At 45.9% G+C, this 21,288-nt stretch overlaps 1 protein-coding gene, 1 long non-coding RNA gene and 1 pseudogene across 4 annotated transcripts; 1 reads left to right on the top strand and 2 right to left on the bottom strand.

The window, feature by feature from the left end:
• Positions 1-1,587: 1,587 nt before the first annotated feature.
• On the bottom strand, positions 1,588-10,509 carry LOC143442761 (uncharacterized). Of its 3 annotated transcripts, XR_013111225.1 has the most exons (5): positions 10,399-10,509; positions 9,587-9,791; positions 8,081-8,247; positions 6,700-6,897; positions 1,588-6,382 (listed from the first exon to the last, which is right to left on the bottom strand). It is a non-coding gene; the product is annotated as an uncharacterized LOC143442761 (long non-coding RNA). The 3 variants fall into 3 exon arrangements; XR_013111215.1 differs by having other exon boundaries at positions 1,588-6,897; XR_013111216.1 differs by having other exon boundaries at positions 1,588-6,897; positions 10,016-10,417.
• Positions 10,375-20,845, top strand: Arpin (actin related protein 2/3 complex inhibitor). The gene is made up of 6 exons (XM_034504737.2): positions 10,375-10,593; positions 13,458-13,533; positions 14,198-14,330; positions 15,418-15,624; positions 16,020-16,183; positions 16,954-20,845. The coding sequence occupies exons 1-6, from the start codon at positions 10,502-10,504 to the stop codon at positions 16,960-16,962; spliced, it is 681 nt and encodes a 226-aa protein (XP_034360628.1). The 5' UTR covers positions 10,375-10,501; the 3' UTR covers positions 16,963-20,845.
• LOC117700018 (5S ribosomal RNA) lies at positions 19,307-19,422 on the bottom strand (annotated as a pseudogene).
• Positions 20,846-21,288: the final 443 nt, after the last annotated feature.

The raw sequence follows: 21,288 nt of genomic DNA, 5'->3' as shown, positions 1-21,288 counted from the left end.
TTCAGCGAGCTCGACCATCGCTCATCCCATGAATAAAATATGCAGGGTGTAGAGGAGTCCATTCCCCCCACATCTCCATCAGCTGTGAGCTTTATGCGTTTTTAAATCCTTCTGAAAAAATTCCCTTTCTCTGATGTTCTAATTTACATTGCCCTGATTATAACTGAGATGGAATATAAGATGTTTTCATAGTTTAAAAAAATTAACTAGTTTTTAATTGAAAAAGCAATTCATGGACATGGCAAAAATATCAAACAGCATTAAAAAAAAAAAAAAAAACCTGTTCTATGAAACACAAGTCTTCTTTCAGCCCTGGAACCCAAGTCCCCTGGGGCAATCACCATCTCCAGGGGCTTGTTTCTCCTTCTAGAACCGTAACAGTCTAGAACATAAACAATCACACATAAAAGAAACACATGCATGTTTGTGTGCTTGTGTGTGCGTGTGCATGTGTGTGAGAGTGAGTGAGAGAGAGAGAGAGAGAGAGAGAGAGAGAGAGAGAGAGAGAGAGAGAGAAGGTGCATGTGTGTCAAGGCAACTTCAGGCCTCATCCTTGGGAACACCGTTGCCCAGCAGCCAAATAGCTGAGTTTCATGCTCAGGAAGAGGTGCTCAGGAAAGGGTGGGAAGTGACCGAGGAGAGAGGCTTCTGACTTTTTGTTTTTTTGTTTTTTGAGACAAGGCCTTATTGTGTATCCCTGACTGTCCTCAGACTCACTCTGTAGACCAGGCTGGCCTTTAATTCACAGAGATCTACCTGGCTCTGCTTCTGAGTGCTGGGATTAAAGGGCACTCCTCCTAGCTCAACCTCTGTCTTTCACATACTTGCACATAGACATATCCGACTGGACAACTGTACAGGATAGACACCCCAACATCGCCACACACATACATTTTATTTATTTATTTAAAGATCTCTCTTGTTCTTCCCTTGCCACCTCTCTCGTGTGTGTGTGTGTGTGTGTGTGTGTGTGTGTGTGTGTGTGTGTGTGTTTGAATATGTGTTGTGAGTGCTGGTACCCAAGCTGGTTAAAAAGAGAGCATCAGATCCCCTGGGGCTGGAGTTACAGGTGGTTGTGAGCTGCCCAATGGGTACTGGGAACTAAATGGGTTCTCTGCAAGAGCCAATAGACTCTTAATCTCTGAGTCATCTCTCTAGTCCCCCAAGTTTTGAAGTGAGTTCTGTACCCACATCTGACTGCATTGCCTTCTGCACCAGCCTCTGCTGTCCACCTATGGCCACCGCTGCACCCCTCAGTACTCCAAGCTCTCTCCACTCCAAGTCATTTGCCCCACCCCCAATTCCAACAGCACTCCCTAGAGAAGTCTTTCCTTATCCCCCATTCTAAAGCAGCTCCCACCCCATCCAACATCTTGGGGTCACATTCCTTGCTTGAGTTTCCTTTGTAACCCTTACTGCTGTCTGAAATGATCTCATGGCTGAGGTATCTTACTTGCTCATTGTCCATCTCCAGTACCAGACTGTTGGTTTTATGATCTCGTGGGTCTTACCATATATCTCCAGCACCCAGGATTGCTTTCAACAGAGATGATGCTCCCTCCCTCCTCACCCCCAATAACTGGATCAATGAGTGAATGCTGGGTCAACTGTCTTGGGTAGTGTGTGTGTGTGTGTGTGTGTGTGTGTGTGTGTGTGCTGTTTTCAATACATGCAATACTTCACTAGTGTGAGTAAGCAGGCATATATATATGTCACATGACCCATGTCACTCTAAGTGAATCCATAAGTATTTCTCTTCTCTTTCCCCTCCCTTCTCATTTCTTCCTCTTTCCTCCCTCTCTTCCACTTTTTCTTTGTTTTTCTTTTTCTTTTCTTTTATGTGTATAGGTATTTTTCCTGCATGTCTGACCACAGAGGGCAGAAGAGGGTGTTGGATCCCCTGGAACTGAACTTTGACATAGTGTGAGCTGTTTTGTGGGTGGTGAACCTAGATTCTTGAATCTAGATTCTTCTGGAAGAGTGCTTAGTGTTCTGAACTACAGGACCATCTCTCCAGCCCCTTGATACTGGATCTTGATATGTAGCTCAGTGTGGACTGAAATTCAACCTGTAGCCCAGGCTGGTCTTGAACTTGTGGTTTTCCTGCCACAGCCTCCCAATTGCTAGGATTACAGACATGTACCACTTGGCCCAACTTTTTCTTTTGTTTTGGGTCTCTTTATGGCGCCTGGGCTTCCTTGGAGCTCAACTGTGCAGACTGGGCTGGCATTGAACTCATAGTGACCCTCCTTCCCTGGCCTGTGCAATGCTGGAATCACAAGGCCTGGCACCATGGTATTTCTTTTCATTGGTATTTGGTGGTGTGTTTAGCCGGTCTCTGATGGACTGGCACCCTAGCCGTTTTTAGCATTTTGCTATTTCAAACAGTGCTCGACATACACCCCATCTCCTACACAACTATTTCTGTCTCTGGACATGAAAGAGTTGCTGAGTCAATGACATATGTGCTTCAATTTTAACAAACATTACTTAGAGTCCCTTTGAAAAGTCAGATCAATTCATGCATTTTCACCTAGAAAGGTACAGAAGTGCCGCTTTATTCTTGCCGTAACTAAATCTGTATTAGCAAATCTTCTGATCTTTACCAAACCGAGGAGAAACGAGGGAGAGCTAAAAATCTGACTTCACACAGGAAAAAGCAAATGTAAATGGTTTTTACCATTTACAGTGCACACCTGTTATCCCAGCATGCAGAGGAGGATCACGAGTTCAAGTGCGATTTGGACTACATAGAGAGACCTTGTCTTTAAAAAAAAAAAAAAAATGAGGGCGGAATTCTGGGCATGGTGGCACATATTAATCCCAGAGCTTGGGAAGCAGAAGCAGGTGGATCTCTGTGAGTTCAAGGCCAGCCTGGACTACATAGTGAGTTCCAGGCTAGCCAGAGCTACACAGTGAGATCCTGCCTCAAAAAAAAAAAAAAAAAAAAAAAAAAAAAAAGTGATGACTGAGACTGTATCTCAGTTGACAGAGTACTTGCTTAGCATATGTGAAGGAAGTCCTGGCCTCTATCTCCAGTGTCTCATAGACTAGCTTTATGGTGTAGCTCTGCAACCCTAGCACATGAGAAGAGATAAAAGTATCAGTGAGGAACTATGAACAGGTACGGCCCCCATAGACTCCTGTGTTTGAATGCTTGGGAGGGGCACTATTAGGAGGTGTGGCCTTGTTGATAAAAGTGTGTCACCATGGGGGCCGGTTTTGAAGTTTCCTATGCTCAAGCTCTGCCCAGTGTGGATTTTAGTCTCCTCTGGTGGCCTTTGGAACAAGATATAGATCTCTCAGTTCCTCCAAGACCATGTCTGCCTGGCACCGCCATGCTTCCCCACACATGACGATAATGGACTAAACCTCTGAAACTGTAAGCCAGCCCCAATTAAATTTTTGCCTTTATAAGAGTTGCCTCGCCGGGCGGTGGTGGCACACGCCTTTGATCCCAGCACTTGGGAGGCAGAGGCAGACAGATTTCTGAGTTCGAGGCCAGGCTGGTCTACAGAGTGAATTCCAGTACAGCCATAAATAAATAAATAAATAAATAAATAAAAATAAACAAATAAATAAAACACTAAGACAATCAGAAATTAAAGTCTATCTTCAGCTACATAATAAGTTTGAAGCTAATATCTGGGACCTTCTCTATGAAAGAAAGATATTCAACTTTATTCATAGTTAAAGATGCACAGACTGGGAGTAGAGAGATAACTCAGGAGATAACAGCATTTATTGTACAAGCAAGAGGGCCTGAGTTCAAATTCCAAGCACCCATGTAAAAAGTTGGGTGTGGCAGTGTATAGGTGTGTGTGTGTGTGATGGCTGACATTTCAGGTCTCCATAACATTTGATAAGACCTGTACTTAACAGTCTTGTGAATTTTTGAGTTAACTCTTTACCTCAATGCACAGGTACCAGGACAAGTGGTCACTTGGAAACAGGACTAGTAACCTATTGCATGTTACATGGGATGGAAGCCCTTAAAGATGCCCCAGCCTCTGCTCCAGACAATGAATTCTATCTGAATGCTGACTTGGCTCTGGAAGTGCATAAAGGACTTAAACTTTCCTTTAAAAACAGAAGATTGGAGGCAGGAGAGGTGCTCAGTGGTTAACAGAGTTCACTGCTCTGGTAGAGGACTGGGGTTTGGTTCCCAGCACCCACAATAGGCAACTCACAAGCTGTGACTCCAACTCTAGAAAGTCAGAACCCCCTTTAGACCTCTGCTGGCATTGCATACACTCATGCATACACACTCACAGATGAACACACGTACACATAATTAGAAATTAAAATATTTTTAACAGATTTATTTTTATTTATGTGTACAAGTCTGTGTGAGTGTGAATGAGGGCCACATGTGTGCAGGTATCAGAGGCCAGAAGAGGAAATCAGATTCTTTGGAGCCAGAGTTACAGGTAGTTATGAGCTGCCCTACATGGGTGCTGAGGACGAAACTCTGGTCCTCTGGAATAGTAGCAAGGGCTTAACCACTGAGCTAACTTGCCAGTCCCATAGCTTCTTGTTTTAGTGGCACATCAGTTTTACTTTCTTAGCTATAAAGATTTTGGTTCTTTTGATCTTTCTTTCTTTCTTTCTTTCTTTCCTTCTTTCCTTCTTTCCTTCTTTCCTTCTTTCCTTCTTTTACAGTATCCAATCAATCCCAAGCTGGCTTTTAACTCACTATTGAGTTCAAAATTCAAAATTAGCTGAGGATGACTTTTAAGTCTTGATCCTCCCAAGTGCTGGGATCACAGGAGTGCACCATCTTGACTGGCTATGTTTTCCAGTGTAATTAGCTGCCTATGACATCCTTAGCTGCATCGGAGATTCTGACTACCTAGCCCAGCAGGTGTCAAGCTCTGTCAGGGCTTAGCATCCTGGCCCATTCCATGACAGCAAATACCTTCAGCAGTCACAAAGGGTATCTTAAAGAGATTTGATGTACCTCAAGGCTTCTGGACCCCCCTGAACAAGGCAAGTAGGGGAGACTTTACGAAGTAAATCCACTGTAGCACTCCTCAGAACCACTTCCTCAGGATGGTGTCAGAGTAACTCTGAACATTCACACTGGTCTTCATGTTCTAGGATTTTGGGTTTGGTCACCCAATGCCTCCAGCTCTGGTGTTAGTGGGGGATGGAGAGTGGGAAGGTAGGGCTGCCTTTTATCATTGAGTGTGGTAGTTCTAGAAAGACTGCTTCTTTGGCAGCTTTGTGCCCCTTACCACCAGATGCTGACCTGACTCTCCTCATGGCTTCCAGACACTAACATTGGCTGTTAGCTATACTGGGAATGTCACTTTCCTCTTCCTTTTCTTCTTCTCTTCTCCCCCTACCCCTGAGGTTCCATGTTGATACTAAAAGCAGGTTTATGAGCTAGCAATGTCGCTCAAGTTGTAGAGTGCCTGTAGAGCATGCACCAAGTGCTGGGGTTAACCTTTAATCCCAGCACTTGGGAGGCAAAGGTAGGCAGATCTCCGTGAGTTCAAGGCCAGCCTGGTCTATAGAACAAGTACCAGGACAGCCAGGGCTACACAGAGAAACCCTGTCTTAAAAAAAAAAAAAAAAAAAAAAAACCCAAAATATAAAACAACAACAACAAAGACGTACCTCTGGCTGGCATGGTACTCACCATTATGGCAGGCTGATCTTGAGCCCAGGGCAATCCTCCTGCCTTAGGCTTCTAAGTGCTGAGATTATGGGTGTGAGAGAGCACCTTGGCCTTTAGTTATTTTAGAGACAGTATTGTGAAACTATTTTCTCTGATTCATACATTCCTCTGGAACAAGGAGACAACTCCTGACAGACAAGAAGCTAATGAAATTTATAAGGCTCAGGAAGCCGGGAAAGTTACAGGTTTCCCCAGGCTCCTTTGTAAGTGTATCTAATCAGTAAGCAACTGCTAAGGGAGAGGAGATTCTCTGGTGGTGCTGACTGCAAACTGGACAGGACACTCCAGGGATACAGTGTCACCATGTTGGAGTTGGCTTTCCAGAGATGCAGCTATTTTGAATCATCCAAGTTCCTATAAGTAACTGCTCACCCACACTCCTGTAAATAATTCCAACAAACTCACAGATTCACCAAGTTAGGCTTGGACGGAATCTTTTTTTGGTGTCTTTCCAGGAAAAAGTCACACAGTACAGGGTCTCATCATATGACTTACCTTAAGCTCCTGGCCTCAGCCAATCCTCCTGCCTGTCTTAGTCAATGTTGTACTGCTGTGAAGAGACACCATGACCACAGCAATTCTTATAAAAGAAAAAACATTTAATTGGGGCTGGCTTACAGATCAGAAGTTCAGTCTGTTATCATTATAGTGGGGAGCATGGTGACACATAGGTATACACGGTGGCTGAGGGTTCCACATCTGGATCCATAGGCAGCAGAAGAGAGTAAGCCACAGGGGTCTGGTTTGAATTTCTGAAACTTCAAAGTCCGCCCCCATCCTTACCCCCAACCCCATAACACATTTCCCTCAGTAAGACCACACCCACTCCAACAAAGCCACAGTCCTAATCCTTTCAAATAATGCCATCCCCTATGAGCCTATGGGGGTCATTTTCATTGAAATCACCTCACTGCGGGAGCCTCCTCTGTAGCTGGGCTCCAGAGGAGGCTTCTCTGTATGCCCAGCTAGAGCCTTAGACATTTCGATGCCACTTCATGCCAAGGCTTATTACTCACCACAAAGAATAGTGTTCCTGTTACCATCAGAACAGAAAGTAATCCTGCTTTACAGTCTTCTTCTGAGAGTTTCTTTCCAGGGACCACCTCAAGAAAAAAGTGGGGTGCAACGGCCATATGTTGAGATGGGCGGCCCTGTTTCTTTGTGAAATCAATTGGTCACTGTAGAGAGTGGGACAAGCCTGGAGGAACCTGAGGCTGAGAGACGTGGAAGTGACATTAAGCATTGCCTGATCCATGGCATATGATAGATTTTCTTTCCAAAGCAGGCTTCCTCCATTTGCATTTATTGATGACCCGTTGATGGATGGGTCTGGCCCTCCTTCTGGCATCTTATTTCATGTTAGGTTCGCTTTCCCTCTGAGTGCGTCCTTTGTTTTCTCTCTGTTGCTCTGTGGTGTGCATGTGTGTTTTCTCCAGGCTATTTCACTGCATTGGTGGCAATTTATTTAGCATGCTATTTCTTCTGGAACCACCAGATGAACCATCAGTATGAAATGTGTCAGATATGCTAAGCTGTGACCCGATGCATGAATGTGCTTCTGTATGTTTTACTCCAAACAGATTTTGACAAAGTCTATTTTCTTCAGGGAAGGTGTGGGGGGAGGGGGCAAGGGGGGCCATATTGGTGTGTTGTAATTACATGCATTACTTTAGGAAAAAAACATTCCTGAGAGAATTCCAATTTTTGACTAGGGTTAATGAAAAACAAATCTTTCATTCAGGATTTTACCCGCCTACTGACTGGAAAAAATTTCTATACACTAGCTTCTGGGTCATTTTTTTTTTTGTTTTTAAGTTAAAAAATGTTATTTATTTTTATGTGTATGAGTGTTTGCCTACATGTATATCTGTGCACGGTGTGCATGCCTGGTACCCACAGAGGTCAGAAAAGAGTGTCAGATCCCTGCAATTGAAATTAGAGAGGGTTGTGAACTTCAACATGGTTTCTGGGGACCAAACCTGGGTCGTCTGGAAGAACAGCCAGTGCTTGTAGTCACTGAGCCATCCTTCAGTCCCTGTTGCCCTTTCTTTCTTTTCTTTTTTTCTTTTTCTTTTTTTTTTTTTTTTTTTTTCGGTTTTTCGAGACAGGGTTTCTCTGTAAAGCCCTGGCTGTCCTGGAACTCACTCACTCTGTAGACCAGGCTGGCCTCGAACTCAGAAATCCGCCTGCCTCTGCCTCCCAAGTGCTGGGATTAAAGGCTTGCGCCACCACTGCCTGGCCCTGTTGCCCTTTCTTAAAATAGGATCTCATTCTGTAGGCCAAGCTATCCAGAAAAACTCACTAGGTACCCCAGGCGGGCTTTGAAATTGTAGTAATACCCTGGTCTCAGCCTCCTAAGTCTGGAATCACAGGCATGTGCCACCACACCCTGCTCACCTCACAGAGTCTCAGTGCTGGAACTGGAGGGCATCCCTCTGCTATGATCTTTCTTTCTCCTTGTGATCTCTGATTTGCTCCTTGATGTCATTTGCTTTGTGTCTTGCAGCAGATAAGTGGGCACAAGTACAGGAGGGTATCGCTGTCCAAGGTGACCGATGATAACTCTGTTAGACAAGAAAAGAGAGCCCACGCTGTCAGTTCCACCAACCCTCAGCAGATGCGTTTCGCCCAATCTCGATCCCTTATCACCTGATGTGGGCAGAAGGAGAATCCTGGCTGAAAAGGAAATAATGATCTTCAGTTTAAAATGTGACTAACTGCCTGGCCTGGTGGCACACACTTTTAATCCTAATACTCAAGGGGTAGAAGAAGGCGGATCTCTGAGTTCCAGGCCAGCCAGGTCTACATAGTAAGTTCCAGGCTGGCCAAGGCTACTTAGTGAGACCTTGTCTCAAAACAAAACAAAATAAAACAAAACAAAATACAACAACAAAAGCAACCAACCGAAAAACAAAACAAATAGAAAACCTAGAAACTACCATCACCAAAACCAGCCAAACAACCCCCTCCCCATGACTAGGAGCTGAGGAAGTGAATTCAAATATGCAAATTTACTTTTTAAAAATTATTATTGTTTGGGGATTTTGAGACAGAATCTCACAATGTAGCCCTGCTAGCCTGCTACCCACAATATAGCCCAAGCTAGCCTCAAAATATAAGTATTGGGATTATAGGCATGGACTTCTGTGATCAGCAAAGGTGATGCCATTTTTTAAATTATTTAGATTTTATCATCTATGGTTTAGGCTGGGTATGCAACTCAGTGGTTGAACACTTGTCTGGTATATACAAAACCCCTGGGTTCTATTTTAAGCACTGTTAAAATACAATTTAAATAGCTACATATAGCTTCCACAGAGGGCAGTGCAAATTTAGAGCCTGTGTGAAGGGACAGTGACCCAAGAAAGGGAAGGAAGAGGAGGCAGAGGAGTCAGGTGCCTATGAGCCTAGGACTTTCCAGAGGTGACAGAGGACAGTCCTGCCCTGAGGATCTTTGTCGTTCTTTTTGGGAAATACAGAGCTGCCTGACAGGCCGGACATAGGATGAGACTGACTAATCGAAGACACCCTACCTAGGGTCTGCTATAGTTTTAGGGATCCACAAAACTATATTTTTGGAGCCGTGGATGGAGCTTAGCTGGGAAGACTGCCTAACGTTCATAAAGTCCTGGATTGAACCCCCAGACCAAATAATCTAGGTGCAGTGGTGGCCCACACCTCTAATCCTGGCTTTTGGGGAGGTATTGTAAAGAGAAAGAGGTTTGAAGTTATCTTTGGCTACATATCGAGTTCAAGGCCAGCCTGAGATATATAAAACAATGTCTTTTTTTTTTTAATTTTTTTTTGTTAAAGGAGGAAGGACCCTTAAAAACAAAGTGACTGAGACTACGATGTGTTCATAAAGCGTGGAAGAGAGAGCTTCTTCCAAAGCTTACATCTTACCCTGGACTCTTGCGTATTTCCATTGCTGCTGCGGCAGGAGCACACACCTGGCATACCAGAATGTGGCCACCTGCGCCAGAATCTGGCACAAAGGAGCCAATAAAACAAGACAGCATCCCAATGATTTCCAGGCCAGAGGAGACTCCCGGGTGCAGGCTGAGAATAAAAGGCTTGCAGACACTCTGGAGCAAAGGGCACTGTGGGGCTAGAGAAACGATCGATCAGAATCCTTGAGAAGTGGGAGGCAAAGTAATGTTATGTCCCCGAGACTAGGAGAGGGCGAGTTCTATCTTTATAAACCATTAGATACTGACTTTTATTTCTATTTCGTGGAGGAAGAAGTACAGACTCAGAAAGGTTGAGGAACTTGCCAGGATTGCAGAGATTCAGATTTCCCTTGCTGCAGATCTGACGCCCATCCCTACTTACTCCATTGAGGAACCACGGGAAGGGCCAAAAAGGGCAGCGTCCATGGAGACCACTCTGTGGTTCCTCGTGGCTGTTCCCTCTTCTCCCTTCCTGCTCCCTGAGAAAATATCCTTCCAGAACCGATCCCAAGAAAGATCTACAATTCCTGCGCTTCAACTGCCGCTTTTTTGTATATTGATGTGTTTTGAGACAGGACCTCTGTATAGTACAAATGGGGCCTGAACTCTCGATCTTTCTGTCTTAGACTATAAGGTCATGAAGGACAATCATTTCAAAAGCCCCTGTCACTGCACAAGGTCTGGCAGTCAGGAATGAGGCTCGGCCCCTTTAAGTCCCAACTGGGAACGCCTAGGGCTGGCAGCACGGTTCCGGGATCTGCTAACCTGGAAAGCCGGTGCTGAGGCGACCTCCAGGCTTCTGTCCCCGAGGTGCCCCGCCCTACACGCCGGCTGCTTCCTGGAGCTGCCGGGCCTCGGCGTGGGGAAAATGAGCCGCATCTACCACGACAGCGCCCTCCGCAACAAGGCGGTACAGAGCGCCCGCCTGCCGGGGACCTGGGACCCCGCCACCCACCAAGGGTAGGCTCTGCTCTGTCCACCCCGTTGCTGGCCAGAGATGGGTTGCTCTTTTTCTGCGGCTGGCCAGGGGTGGATTGTGCTCTGTCCACCGGGCCTGGGACTCTGCTGCTGGCTGGAGGGTGGGCTGTTCTTCCCCTGCCCCCATCCCCAGCTCCTCCGCTGCTAGCCAGAGGTGGACTGGGCAGGGGAACTGCCTGGATTGGCTGTGCCCAGTCCTTAGGGCCCTGGCCCCTGCTGTGGTCAGCGGTGGCCTGGGAGCATCCCTGGGGCCTGAGCTCGAGGCTTCTGTTGAACTCTGGATCTGAGTCATGCTCAGAGATTGATCTAGGGATCAGGGGACATTGCGGGAGAGAAACTGGGATTGCTAAAGCCACTCCAAGCATCCAGCAGGCACTTCCCAACGTCCCTGGCCACTACACACCAGGAAGACAAATAAACTTGAAATTCCCGCCTGCATGCATGTCCACTGGAGTGACTCCCGGACTCCCAAATGGAACTCCAGAGGCCGTGCTGCAGTTCCCACTGACCTCGGTCCTTTCCCCACACCAGGGCTCCAAACTCTAGCCATTTGTCACACTGCATCACTGGTGACCAGTTTGCGGTGTGGCAGGAACAATAGCGGGAGGCTGGGAACATCCGGAGGTACCGGTCTTGCCCAGGGTAATAAGCAGGATGGACGATTTCATTTACAATCAGAAACAACAAGAATTATTCTATATGAAAGAAGCCAGGCCCAGAAAACCATATATCGCATCATCTAGGAAGTGGAATTGAAAGTCCAACTTGTGAGGTCTCCAACGGAGCAGTTTCAGTTGAAGGAGAAATAAGTTCTGAGGATCTAATGTGTACATAAATTTGATGGTATGAATCATTATGCAATGTGTGCCTATCAAGTTTTCAATATAACCTGCCTTTCTCAGTTAAATATTTTTTAAAAGAATCTGAGAGTATATAGAGGCTAGGAATCCTGACCCAGCCTTCTTCCACTTCTCAGACGCACCCTTTTTGTCCCTTGTTAATGGTTACAAAGAAAAAAGTCCCCAGGTCCCAGGTTCTGCTTTTGTAAAGTGGTAAGGAGCCGGTTCTGGTTCTGGTTCCACTCTGTGTGGGACCCTGTGATCTTGGGTTAATTCTCACATTTCAGAGTCTCTTATTGTCCAGCTGTATGGCAGAAATAGCCATACATCATCATGGGTTGATGACTGTATAGATATGCAGGAACATGAAGGGTTTACATTGGTGAAGCCGTGTCTCACCTGGTGAAAGAGAGCTTACTGCACTTTCAGAGGACCTGAGTTCAGTTCCCAGCATCCACATCAAAACTGCTTCTAAGTCCATCTGTGTGAGATTTGATTCCCTCTTCTGGACTCCACAGGCACCAGTACACACTAGTATACATGCTTACACTCACACAGACACACATACTTACACATAAATAAAAAATAATAAAAACACCCAGGCATGGTGGCTCACAACCCTAACCCCAGTACTTGGAAGGCAGAGGCAGCTTGATCTCTGTGAGTTCAAAGCAGTTTGGTTTAGTGAATTCCAGGACAGCTAGGGATACACAGGGAAACCCTGTCTTTTTTTTTTTTTTTTTTTTTTTTTTTTTTTTTTTTTTTTTTAAGGACGTAAAAGGAAAATGATTTATTGTACCATAGATACTTGCTCTGGTTGGGGTCTGGGAAGCTCCACTCAAACCACACATACACCAATCTTAGTTAAGCAGGAATAGTTTATTGAATGCACATCATAATACTGGATGTCCAGGTCCATGGGAAGGAAAAACCTACCAGTCTGTCCTTTAAGCTGATTGGTCCTGAGCACGGTACAAGGGTGGTGGACAGGTGCTGGACAGGGATTTCAGAACACTGAGATAACAGGGTGCGAGTGAGTCAGCCATAACTTTTTGGCTTATTAGTAACATTCCTTAGTGTCAGCTATGGATAATTCTGAGAAGTAGAGTTTGAGAAACTGAACTTAATTTCACCTTATGAGCAAAATGAAGATGGAATACAAAATGGCTACAGTTATATTAAAAGGATCAGGCCTCAACACTCCCAATTTGCTTAACTAAAAATGTAGGACCACTTATCTATCTATCTATCTATCTATCTATCTATCTATCTATCTATCTATCTATCTATCTATTTGAGACAGGGTTTCTCTGTGTAGCCCTGGCTGTCCTGGAACTCACTCTGTAGACCAGGCTGGACTTGAAGTCAGAAATCTGCCTGCCTCTGCCTCCTAAGCGCCGGGATTAAAGGCATGTGCCACCACTGCCCGGCCTATTTATTTATTTATTTATTTATTTATTTATTTATTTACAGCATTTTGCTTTGTATTAAAGGCTTGACCTGAACTCACAGTGTAGCCCAGGCTAGACTTTGTACTCACAGCAATCCTCCTTCCCTAGTGCAGGGATTACAGGTGTGTGTCACTGTCAAGCCCTGCTGTAAAAAAAAAAAGTGTTTGACATTCAGTAAGTACTGCATAGTATACACTTACCTTTGCATTCATGACCTTAGGCTAGCCCAGCACCAGAGCAGCACAATGAAGCAGCTGTTCGCCTGCTTGTGGGTGAGAATCCTAAGGGTCATAATAATTTCCAGAGTGTCTGTGGTGGTGGGGAGGCATCTCTTGGCCTTGGCATAGCCTGGGAAGGTTCTTTGAAGCCATGGAAGTTCGGTGGTGGAAGCAGAGTGTGGTTGCTCCATTCCGGGCCTTCTCAGAGACAGGTGACGAGGACACTGTGGTGAGACTTGTTTCTGTCTCAGGGCAGATTCTCACCCAGGTTGTTAAACCCGAGGGTGGCTTACTTGAGGACTGACAACCAGCATTCCTTCCTCCCTTCTCATCCCCAGGGGAAATGGCGTCTTGCTGGAGGGAGAGCTCGTGGATGTATCTCGGCACAGCATCTTGGATGCCCATGGAAGGAAGGTGAGGCCATGTCCTGGTTGGCCCTCACAGGGTCTCTTCCCTCACCCACATGATATCTCCTTGTGCTGAGTTAAGGTCCAGGCCATTACTGAGGTCACAGAACAGACTGCCACAGCCAAACGGGACCAGTAGAAAGGTGACTTACAGGGCCTCACAGTGGGTAGCAGACAGGTGGGAGGGACTACATGGTTCTAGTAAGAAGAGCCTCTGCTATGACTGAAAAGACAGACAGGCCCCAAGCCCAATCTAGCCTGAATAAACAGACCCCATGTTGATGCCCGGGTCTGCAGCTCCTGTATGACCTTTCTGAAGCTTGCTGGCAACTTTGATCCCGTCTTGTGGCCTGTAGGGACCTTGGTGCTTGGATTATAGTTACAGGTCATTGGCTGTGGAAGCCTTGGAGTCAGGCCTTTTGTTGTCCTGCCATAGCTTTCGTAGCATACTATGCATGATAGGTATTCTAGAATTATAGGTAGGAGTGAACGAGTATTTAAACGAGGTGTCTGCCCAGCCTGTGCAGCAGTGTAGCACCGGGGTCAGGATTCTGGGGCAGAGGATGAGGTGAGCAGAGGCTGCAGGGAGAGCCTGGGCTATGCAGTTTGGGTATGCTGGGATTGGGGTGGGGGATGAAGTAGTCCCCTCACCCCTTCTTTGCCTCACCCAGGAGCGCTACTATGTGCTGTATATCCAGCCCAATTGTATCCACCGGCGTAAGTTTGACCCCAAGGGAAATGAAATTGAGCCCAACTTCAGTGCCACCAGGAAGGTGAACACAGGCTTCCTCATGTCATCTTACAGTAGGTATCCTGGGATCTTCCTTCCCAAGAGGCTTTTAGACTGTCCTGTTTGTCCCCTGAGGTTGTTGAAAGTGGCTTCTCAGCACAATTGGCTTTGATGCTGTTTCTGGCTTGAGTGTCCCTTGTTGGATTTCTTCCCCCCAACCCCTCAGAATTCCCCAGTGTCCCATTTTAGTCCTGGGAGCCAGACTGGCATTCCTAACAGCATCCATTTCCTGAAGTCTGGCAGAATCATCCCCAGGCTTGGCTTTGGGCTCTAACTATCATTGTGTGGAAAGCAGGCCAGGTCCCAGCAGTCTCTGTTCTCCTACCCGGATGTTTGCTTTTTGGCTCTCAATCTGTCTTGTTGCTATGACAAAATGCCTGACAAACCAACTTCAAAGAAGGGAGGGTTTATGTGATTTGCACAGCAAGGAGTCAGACAAGCCCTGGGGGCACTGTGCTGGGTGCAGTGGCATTCGTGCAAGCTTTCTGCAACCTTACTATGGCTATTTCCCAGCCAGCCCCACCACCTGCAGGTTTATGATTCCTCCCTGAGCTGCTGGGAGTTGTCAGGGCTAGCCTGGAGTAGGCCAGTAGAGGGTATAGACCACAGGCCGGCTGCTGGTTCTAGAACAGCATCTCAGTGGGAAGGCAGTGGGTGTTTGAATACTGCCCCAGCTAAGTCTTGGTTTTTCTCATCACTGAGATGGGACTAACAAAACCAGAGACCCCTGCTGAGAGCTGGCTGGATGTCAGACACTGGGCTAAATGCTCAGCTTGCCTTCTTCTTCTTCTTCTTCTTCTTCTTCTTCTTCTTCTTCTTCTTCTTCTTCTTCTTCTTCTTCTTCTTCTTCTTCTTCTTCATCTGCATTGCATGCCATTTTTATCCCCATTCTCCAAGGACAAAGAGAAAGATCACTTGTCCTAGATTGTGTCAGAATCTAGATTTATTCCAGGTAGCCTGGCTCCAGAGTCCAGGCCATAACGCCTCTGCTGTGAGATTCTCTGATGAGCCCTGGCAGGATAGATACACCAGCTCCTGAAGGCCCTCAGAGAATGACGCTTCTCCAGGCACACTAACACTCCTGTACCATATGCTCTACAGAGGTTGAAGCCAAGGGCGACACAGACCGGCTCACCCTGGAGGTGCTGAAGGGCCTGGTAAACAAGCCCGAGCTGCTGAAGTTGACAGAGAGCCTCACCCCAGACCAGACAGTGGCATTCTGGATGCCTGAGTCAGAGATGGAGGTCATGGAACTCGAACTGGGGACCGGAGTGCGGTTAAAAACTCGGGGCGATGGCCCCTTCATAGGTGAGCAGTGGGACTTACTTCACCTATTCCCATAGCCTCTACAGGCTATGGCCCCTGGTCACCTTTCAGAGGCTTCCCATCTCTTTTGCTTAGAGCAATTGAGAAAGGCCAGGTCTGGTCTCCCATAGGACATGACATGTGACCTTGAGATTTACTTCCAAATCTGTAGCCAACTGCTCTGGGGCCATTAGACTAGATACACTATATCCCAGTGTATCATCCAATCCCTTGTTTCCTGTGGCTGACCCTTACTCTCTAGTGATTTGGGAGTTCCACCAAGAACCTTGGTGGTCACACCAGAGAATGAGCCAACCCAGACTTAGAGGACTTAGAATGGATGACCTTATGCTGACTAATCTACAAGGAAAAAGGCCATTAAACTTCTCTTCTTTCAGATTCCTTAGCTAAACTGGAGCTGGGGACGGTGACCAAGTGTAATTTTGCTGGTGATGGAAAGACAGGAGCATCCTGGACAGACAATATCATGGCCCAAAAGTCTTCAGAGAGGAACACAGCAGAGATCCGAGAGCAAGGAGACGGGGCGGAGGATGAGGAATGGGTAGGTAAAGGGGACAGCTGTGGAACTGGACCTGGCACTGTTGTGTGTCTTAGTGGGAGTTTTATGCATACAGGATAGGGCTGAGGTTGAAGGAATGGAAGGCAAGATAAATTCTGTGTGATTCCCAAGAGGGTGTTAGCATCAGGGAATTAACAGAGGTGACAACCTAAGACTTTTCTTGCTGGAGGACCTGAACTGCCCTATGGACAGAAACAAAGCCCCAGAGATGCATAAAAGCAAGAGTGGGAAGAAAAGGTTACAGAAGGAACCAGGGACTGTCATTTAGTTTGGAAAGATTCCTCTTGAAGTGATACATTAATCATGGGCTGGTCCCTGAGTAACCACGTTTTTTCCTCCTTAGTCTAGACTGGGAAGCACTAAAGTTTCCTGAGGGTTAGCATTCTACTTAGTTCTCAGCTTATGTTTAGTTGTTCCTCTAAAGTGTATTCACCTGAAGATTTGAACTGATAAGGCCTCCAAATAGAACATGTCGAGCAAAGAAGCTGCAGAAAATTTCACCTCAGAAATGACATGGACAACTTTGACCAAACGTCAGGGAAGGGAGTGCAGCGGGTCTGGGCTCCCAGCTGACAAGTGGTAGAGTCACTGGGCAGGCTCTGGAGCCAGCTTTACGGAGGTGTGGCCAAGGCAGTGGCTGAGGGTCCCATGAATACCACAGGCCGAGACCCTCGTCTAAAGATTGCCAGAAGACTGTTATGAATTCAGCTTTACTCACATCCCTTGACTTGGGGTCTTTGTCTTGTCTCCAGGATGATTGAGGTGCCTCCCCACCTACCAGCATCTGTGATGGCGTCTCTGAGAAGTGGTCATACCAACTTCTACCTTGGAGAGATCAGTCTGTCAAGCTGAATACCATTTAACACACTCTGATGAAATCAAATCCAAGACCTCAACACTCATGAAGGATCTCCAGGCTACGGCTTTTGTATGACTGTGTCCCTCTCTGGATAGAAGGCTAGTTTTCCTAGACCTGTCCCCAGTGTCGCTTTCCTTAGGTGGTGGTCATGTGCTGGATGAGTCCTACTTAGTTCTCAGCTTACGTTTAGTTGTTCATCTGAAGTGTATTCACCTGAAGATTTGAACTGATACCTAAGGCCTCCAAATAGAACATGTCGAGCAAAGAGGCTGCAGAAGGTGCACAATTGACAAAAAGTCTCCTTGTCTGAGTCCAGAGGGGCTCCAGGAGTAAGAGAGAGGGCTCCTTCCATCCCTGTGGGTTTCTCCTTTCCTTGCTTTCTACCCTGTGCCAGCTTCTTGTGCCTCTGTTCTTCGGTTCCAGTCTTCCCTGGTCTGTTCTTCCCTGTCCCACACCCAAGATAGCGCTTCTTTATTTCTATTCAGCTCTGTGCCTCCGTGGGGTTTCTTGCCTTAGACCTCTGTCTTAGGGTTCTCACTGCTCTGATGAAACACCATGACCAAAAGCCACTTGGGGAGGAAAAGATTTATTTTACTCACAGTTCCATATAACAGTTCATCATCAAAAGCACTGAGGGCAGGAACTCAGGCAGGGCAGAAACTTGGAGGCAGGAGTAAAGGCCATGCTGTGCTGCAGATCTGCTTGCTCTGCCTGCTTTCTTCTAGAAGCCAGGACCACCAGCCCAGAAATGGTACTACCTACAATAGGCTGGGCCCTCTCCTATCAACCACTAATTAAGAAAATGCCCTACAGCCAGATCTCATGGAGATATTGTCTCAATGAAGGTTCCCTCTCTCAGGGCACTCTAGTTCCTGTCAAACTGACATAAAGCTAGTCAGCATAGACCTATCTGGCTGCTGTCCTAAAGATACCATTCTTGGGAAGGCCTACAGCCTTTCCAGCTGTGTCTGGCTGGTCCACAGGTCTTGACTCATTTCACTGGGTCAACTTTTTATATTTTTTTTATTATTTTTTAAATAGTGCTGGTACTCAAACCTAGTGCTTCATGCTTGCTAGGCGAGTGATCTACCACAGTCTATACAGCAAGTTTGGACCATATTTTTTGGTATGACTTTTTTGTTTTGTACTCAGAGAACTTTTTATGGGTGAATACTCCAAGAAAGAATTCCTCCACACTACTGGGTTCTTGTTTGGTGTTAATGGTCTTCTAGCTGAACCACAATCCTAAAAGAGAACCCCAGTTTTGGGTCATGAACATTGCTTCATTGGTAGTAGTGTGCCCCTTCTCAGCCCTGCGACAAGATCTGGAATGGAAGTCTACATATCATGAGTTTAATTCTACATAGCCATGGCAGGTGTATGCATCCTGCTTGATCCTGGGAAGATGGGTGGAGGACAGGGATTACTGATTTGACTTCATGTGTCAAATGCAATGACAGATGCTTTCTGTGACCAGTACTGACAATACTGAGTTCTTCATGATGCTAGTGCTTATGTTAAGTACTTGGACTAGTCTGTCACAACAATCCTACAGTGTACATAGGATTAATATCTTTTGATACATAAGACTGAAGCTTTGAGGTTCTATGAAAAGTATATAAAGCCAGAGAAAGGAATTTACTACTACATCCAGGCAGTCAGTTATTTTTTTTTTCTGAATGAGGATCTCATACGTTACAGGTTGACCTTGAACTTGCTATGTAGATGAGGATGGCCTTGATCTTCTGATCCTCCTGCCTTTACCTGCCTAGAGCTGGGATTACAAGCATGCATCCAAATGCCTGGATAATGTGGTGCTGGAGTTCATACTCAGGGATTTGGGTGTACTCCTAAAGTCCACACCCCACTCCCTCACCCCCTGGATTTTTTTTTTTTTTTTTTTTTTTTTTTTTTTTTTTGCAAGGTTTCGGTATGTATCCCTGGCTGGCCTTGTGGAAAAAAAAAAAAAAAAAAAAAAAAAAAAAAACAACCAAAACAAAACCAGAAATCTGCCTACCTCTGCTTTTTTAATGCTGGGATCAAAGTCCATTTTGTTTTTGTTTTTATTTTTCAAAACAGGGTTTCTCTGTATAGCCCAGGCTGTCCTGAAACTCACTCTGTAGACCAGGCTGGCCTCAAACTCAGAAATCCGCCTGCCTCTGCCTCCCAAGTGCTGGGATTAAAGGCATGCGCCACCACTGCCCAGCTTTTTTTTTTTTTTTTTTTTTTTTTTTTTTTTTTTAAAAAGCCTACAGCACCCGGTATTCCCGGGTCTCCCATCCAAGTACTAACCAGGCCTGACCCTGCTTAGCTTCTTAGATCAGACGAGATCGGGCACGTTCAGAGTAGTATGGTTGTAGACTGAAGTCCACATTTTTGATCATCAGACTTCTGTTTCCACATGCAAACCACAGAGAGGTTCAGGCAAGTCAGACAACTCTCCCAGTTTCCAAGGGGAGGAGCCAGGATTCAAGTCCTTTCCATTGTCCCTGCTTCCTTGGCCACAAAAGATTTTTGGATATAGGGGCAAGAGGATATAGAATCACATCATTGGTGTCCTGTATCCTGGGTGGCTTACAGACTAGTCATGATAGTGCCTTACCCTTGAAGGTGGTGGGGAATGTGGTTACCCATAAGGGTATCGGGTAAGAGATCACTGTGGTTTGATCTGCAGCAAAGAGAGACAAAGAAGAGAGTGAGAAAAGGGCCCATGCTCTATTTACGTAGAGAGCAGAATCAAGTCCCAGGAAAGAAGAAGGAGTCAAGAAAGATGCTCATATGCTGGTGTGCAGAGTGATGGGCTGTATAAGATTGATTAGGGGGAGCCCAGCCTGAGGCTAGGCTGAAAACAGACTCCTGGGAAGGGAAAGCCATGTGTTCTGTAGAAAACAATAGGATTTCAAAGACTGGAAGGAAGTTCATGCCTATAATCCCAGTGCTTGGGAGGCAGAGGTATTGACAGGATTGCCATCAGTTTGAGGCTAGACTGGGCTACAGATTGAGATCCCCCACTTCACAAACCCAATACCAAAAACCATGCAAGTAAACAAACACCAAAAAGCTGGTAAGATGGCTCCGTGAGTCAAAGTGCTTGCCACCAAGCCTGAAGCTGAGTTTGATCCCCAGAACTCACTTGGTGGAAGAGGGAACCAACTCCATCAGTTTGCTGACTGCAATGCTCATGCACACAGTAGCATATGGGCTCCCCCAACACACACACACACACACACACACACACACACACACAAAAGATGGCTTGGCTCAAATTGTGTAGGGTCCTACAGGCTCATCCTGGTACCCTGAATAGCTGGGCCCATAATTTCATTCTGTCCTGTTAATAACTGTTATTATCTTGGCTCTTTAATATGTCTACATGTAACGTTTGGATGTTCCTTTTTCCATTATTGTCATCACTGTCAAAATACATAGTCATATTTTTTGGAGACTATTTAGACCAGGCTGATCACAAATTCCTGGAGATCTGCTTGCCTTGGCTTCCGCAGTGCTGAGGTCAAAGGCACTCTTCACCAGCCAGCTCCCCATTGCGTTTTTGATGATTTAGAGACAAGTTTCCAGAGTTAGATCACTGGAAATCGGCACCTTTCGTAAAATTCTTGTTATATTACCAAATTGCTTCCAAAAAGGATTGTTTTAGACTGCGATCTCGGAATCAGTGGAGGAGAGAACCAGTGCTGGGCTACTTTGGCCAGAATTGGAGATGAAGATTTTAAACAAATATTTGATAAAGTGAAAATTGTTAAATATACTTAATTTGCCTTTTTTCACTTGCTTGTTTGTTTGTTTGGTTAGATTTATTTGTGTGTATGCGTGGAGGTCAGAGGACAGTTAAGTTTGTTCTCTGATCATGTGGGTTCTGGGAATCCAAGTCGGGTCATCAGGATTGGCAGCCAGCGTCTTTACCTGCTGAGACATCTCACTGGTCCCTGCATCTTTTGTAACTCCCTTTGAAGGATGACTTTCACCTTCTGCCTCTATCTCTCGAGTGTTATAGGCATGTGCTGTCATACCAGCTCTAGTGCAGGAGACAGAACCCTGGGTTTTGTGTAAGCATTCTACCACCTGTGTTACAACCCAAGCTTTATCATAATCATACACTTTCATTGTTATTAATGTTGTGTGTGAACGTAAGTGCACACGTGCCACAGAAATTAGAGACAATTTTTGAAAGCCAGTTCTCTCCTCCCTTGGGTTTTGGGCATCAAACTCA

The sequence above is a fragment of the Arvicanthis niloticus genome, chromosome 1 (genome assembly GCF_011762505.2).
Source record: "Arvicanthis niloticus isolate mArvNil1 chromosome 1, mArvNil1.pat.X, whole genome shotgun sequence".
In the NCBI taxonomy this organism is placed as follows: domain Eukaryota; kingdom Metazoa; phylum Chordata; class Mammalia; order Rodentia; family Muridae; genus Arvicanthis; species Arvicanthis niloticus.
Note: the sequence above shows the minus strand (reverse complement) of the source record. Positions and strands in the feature narration are given on the sequence as shown.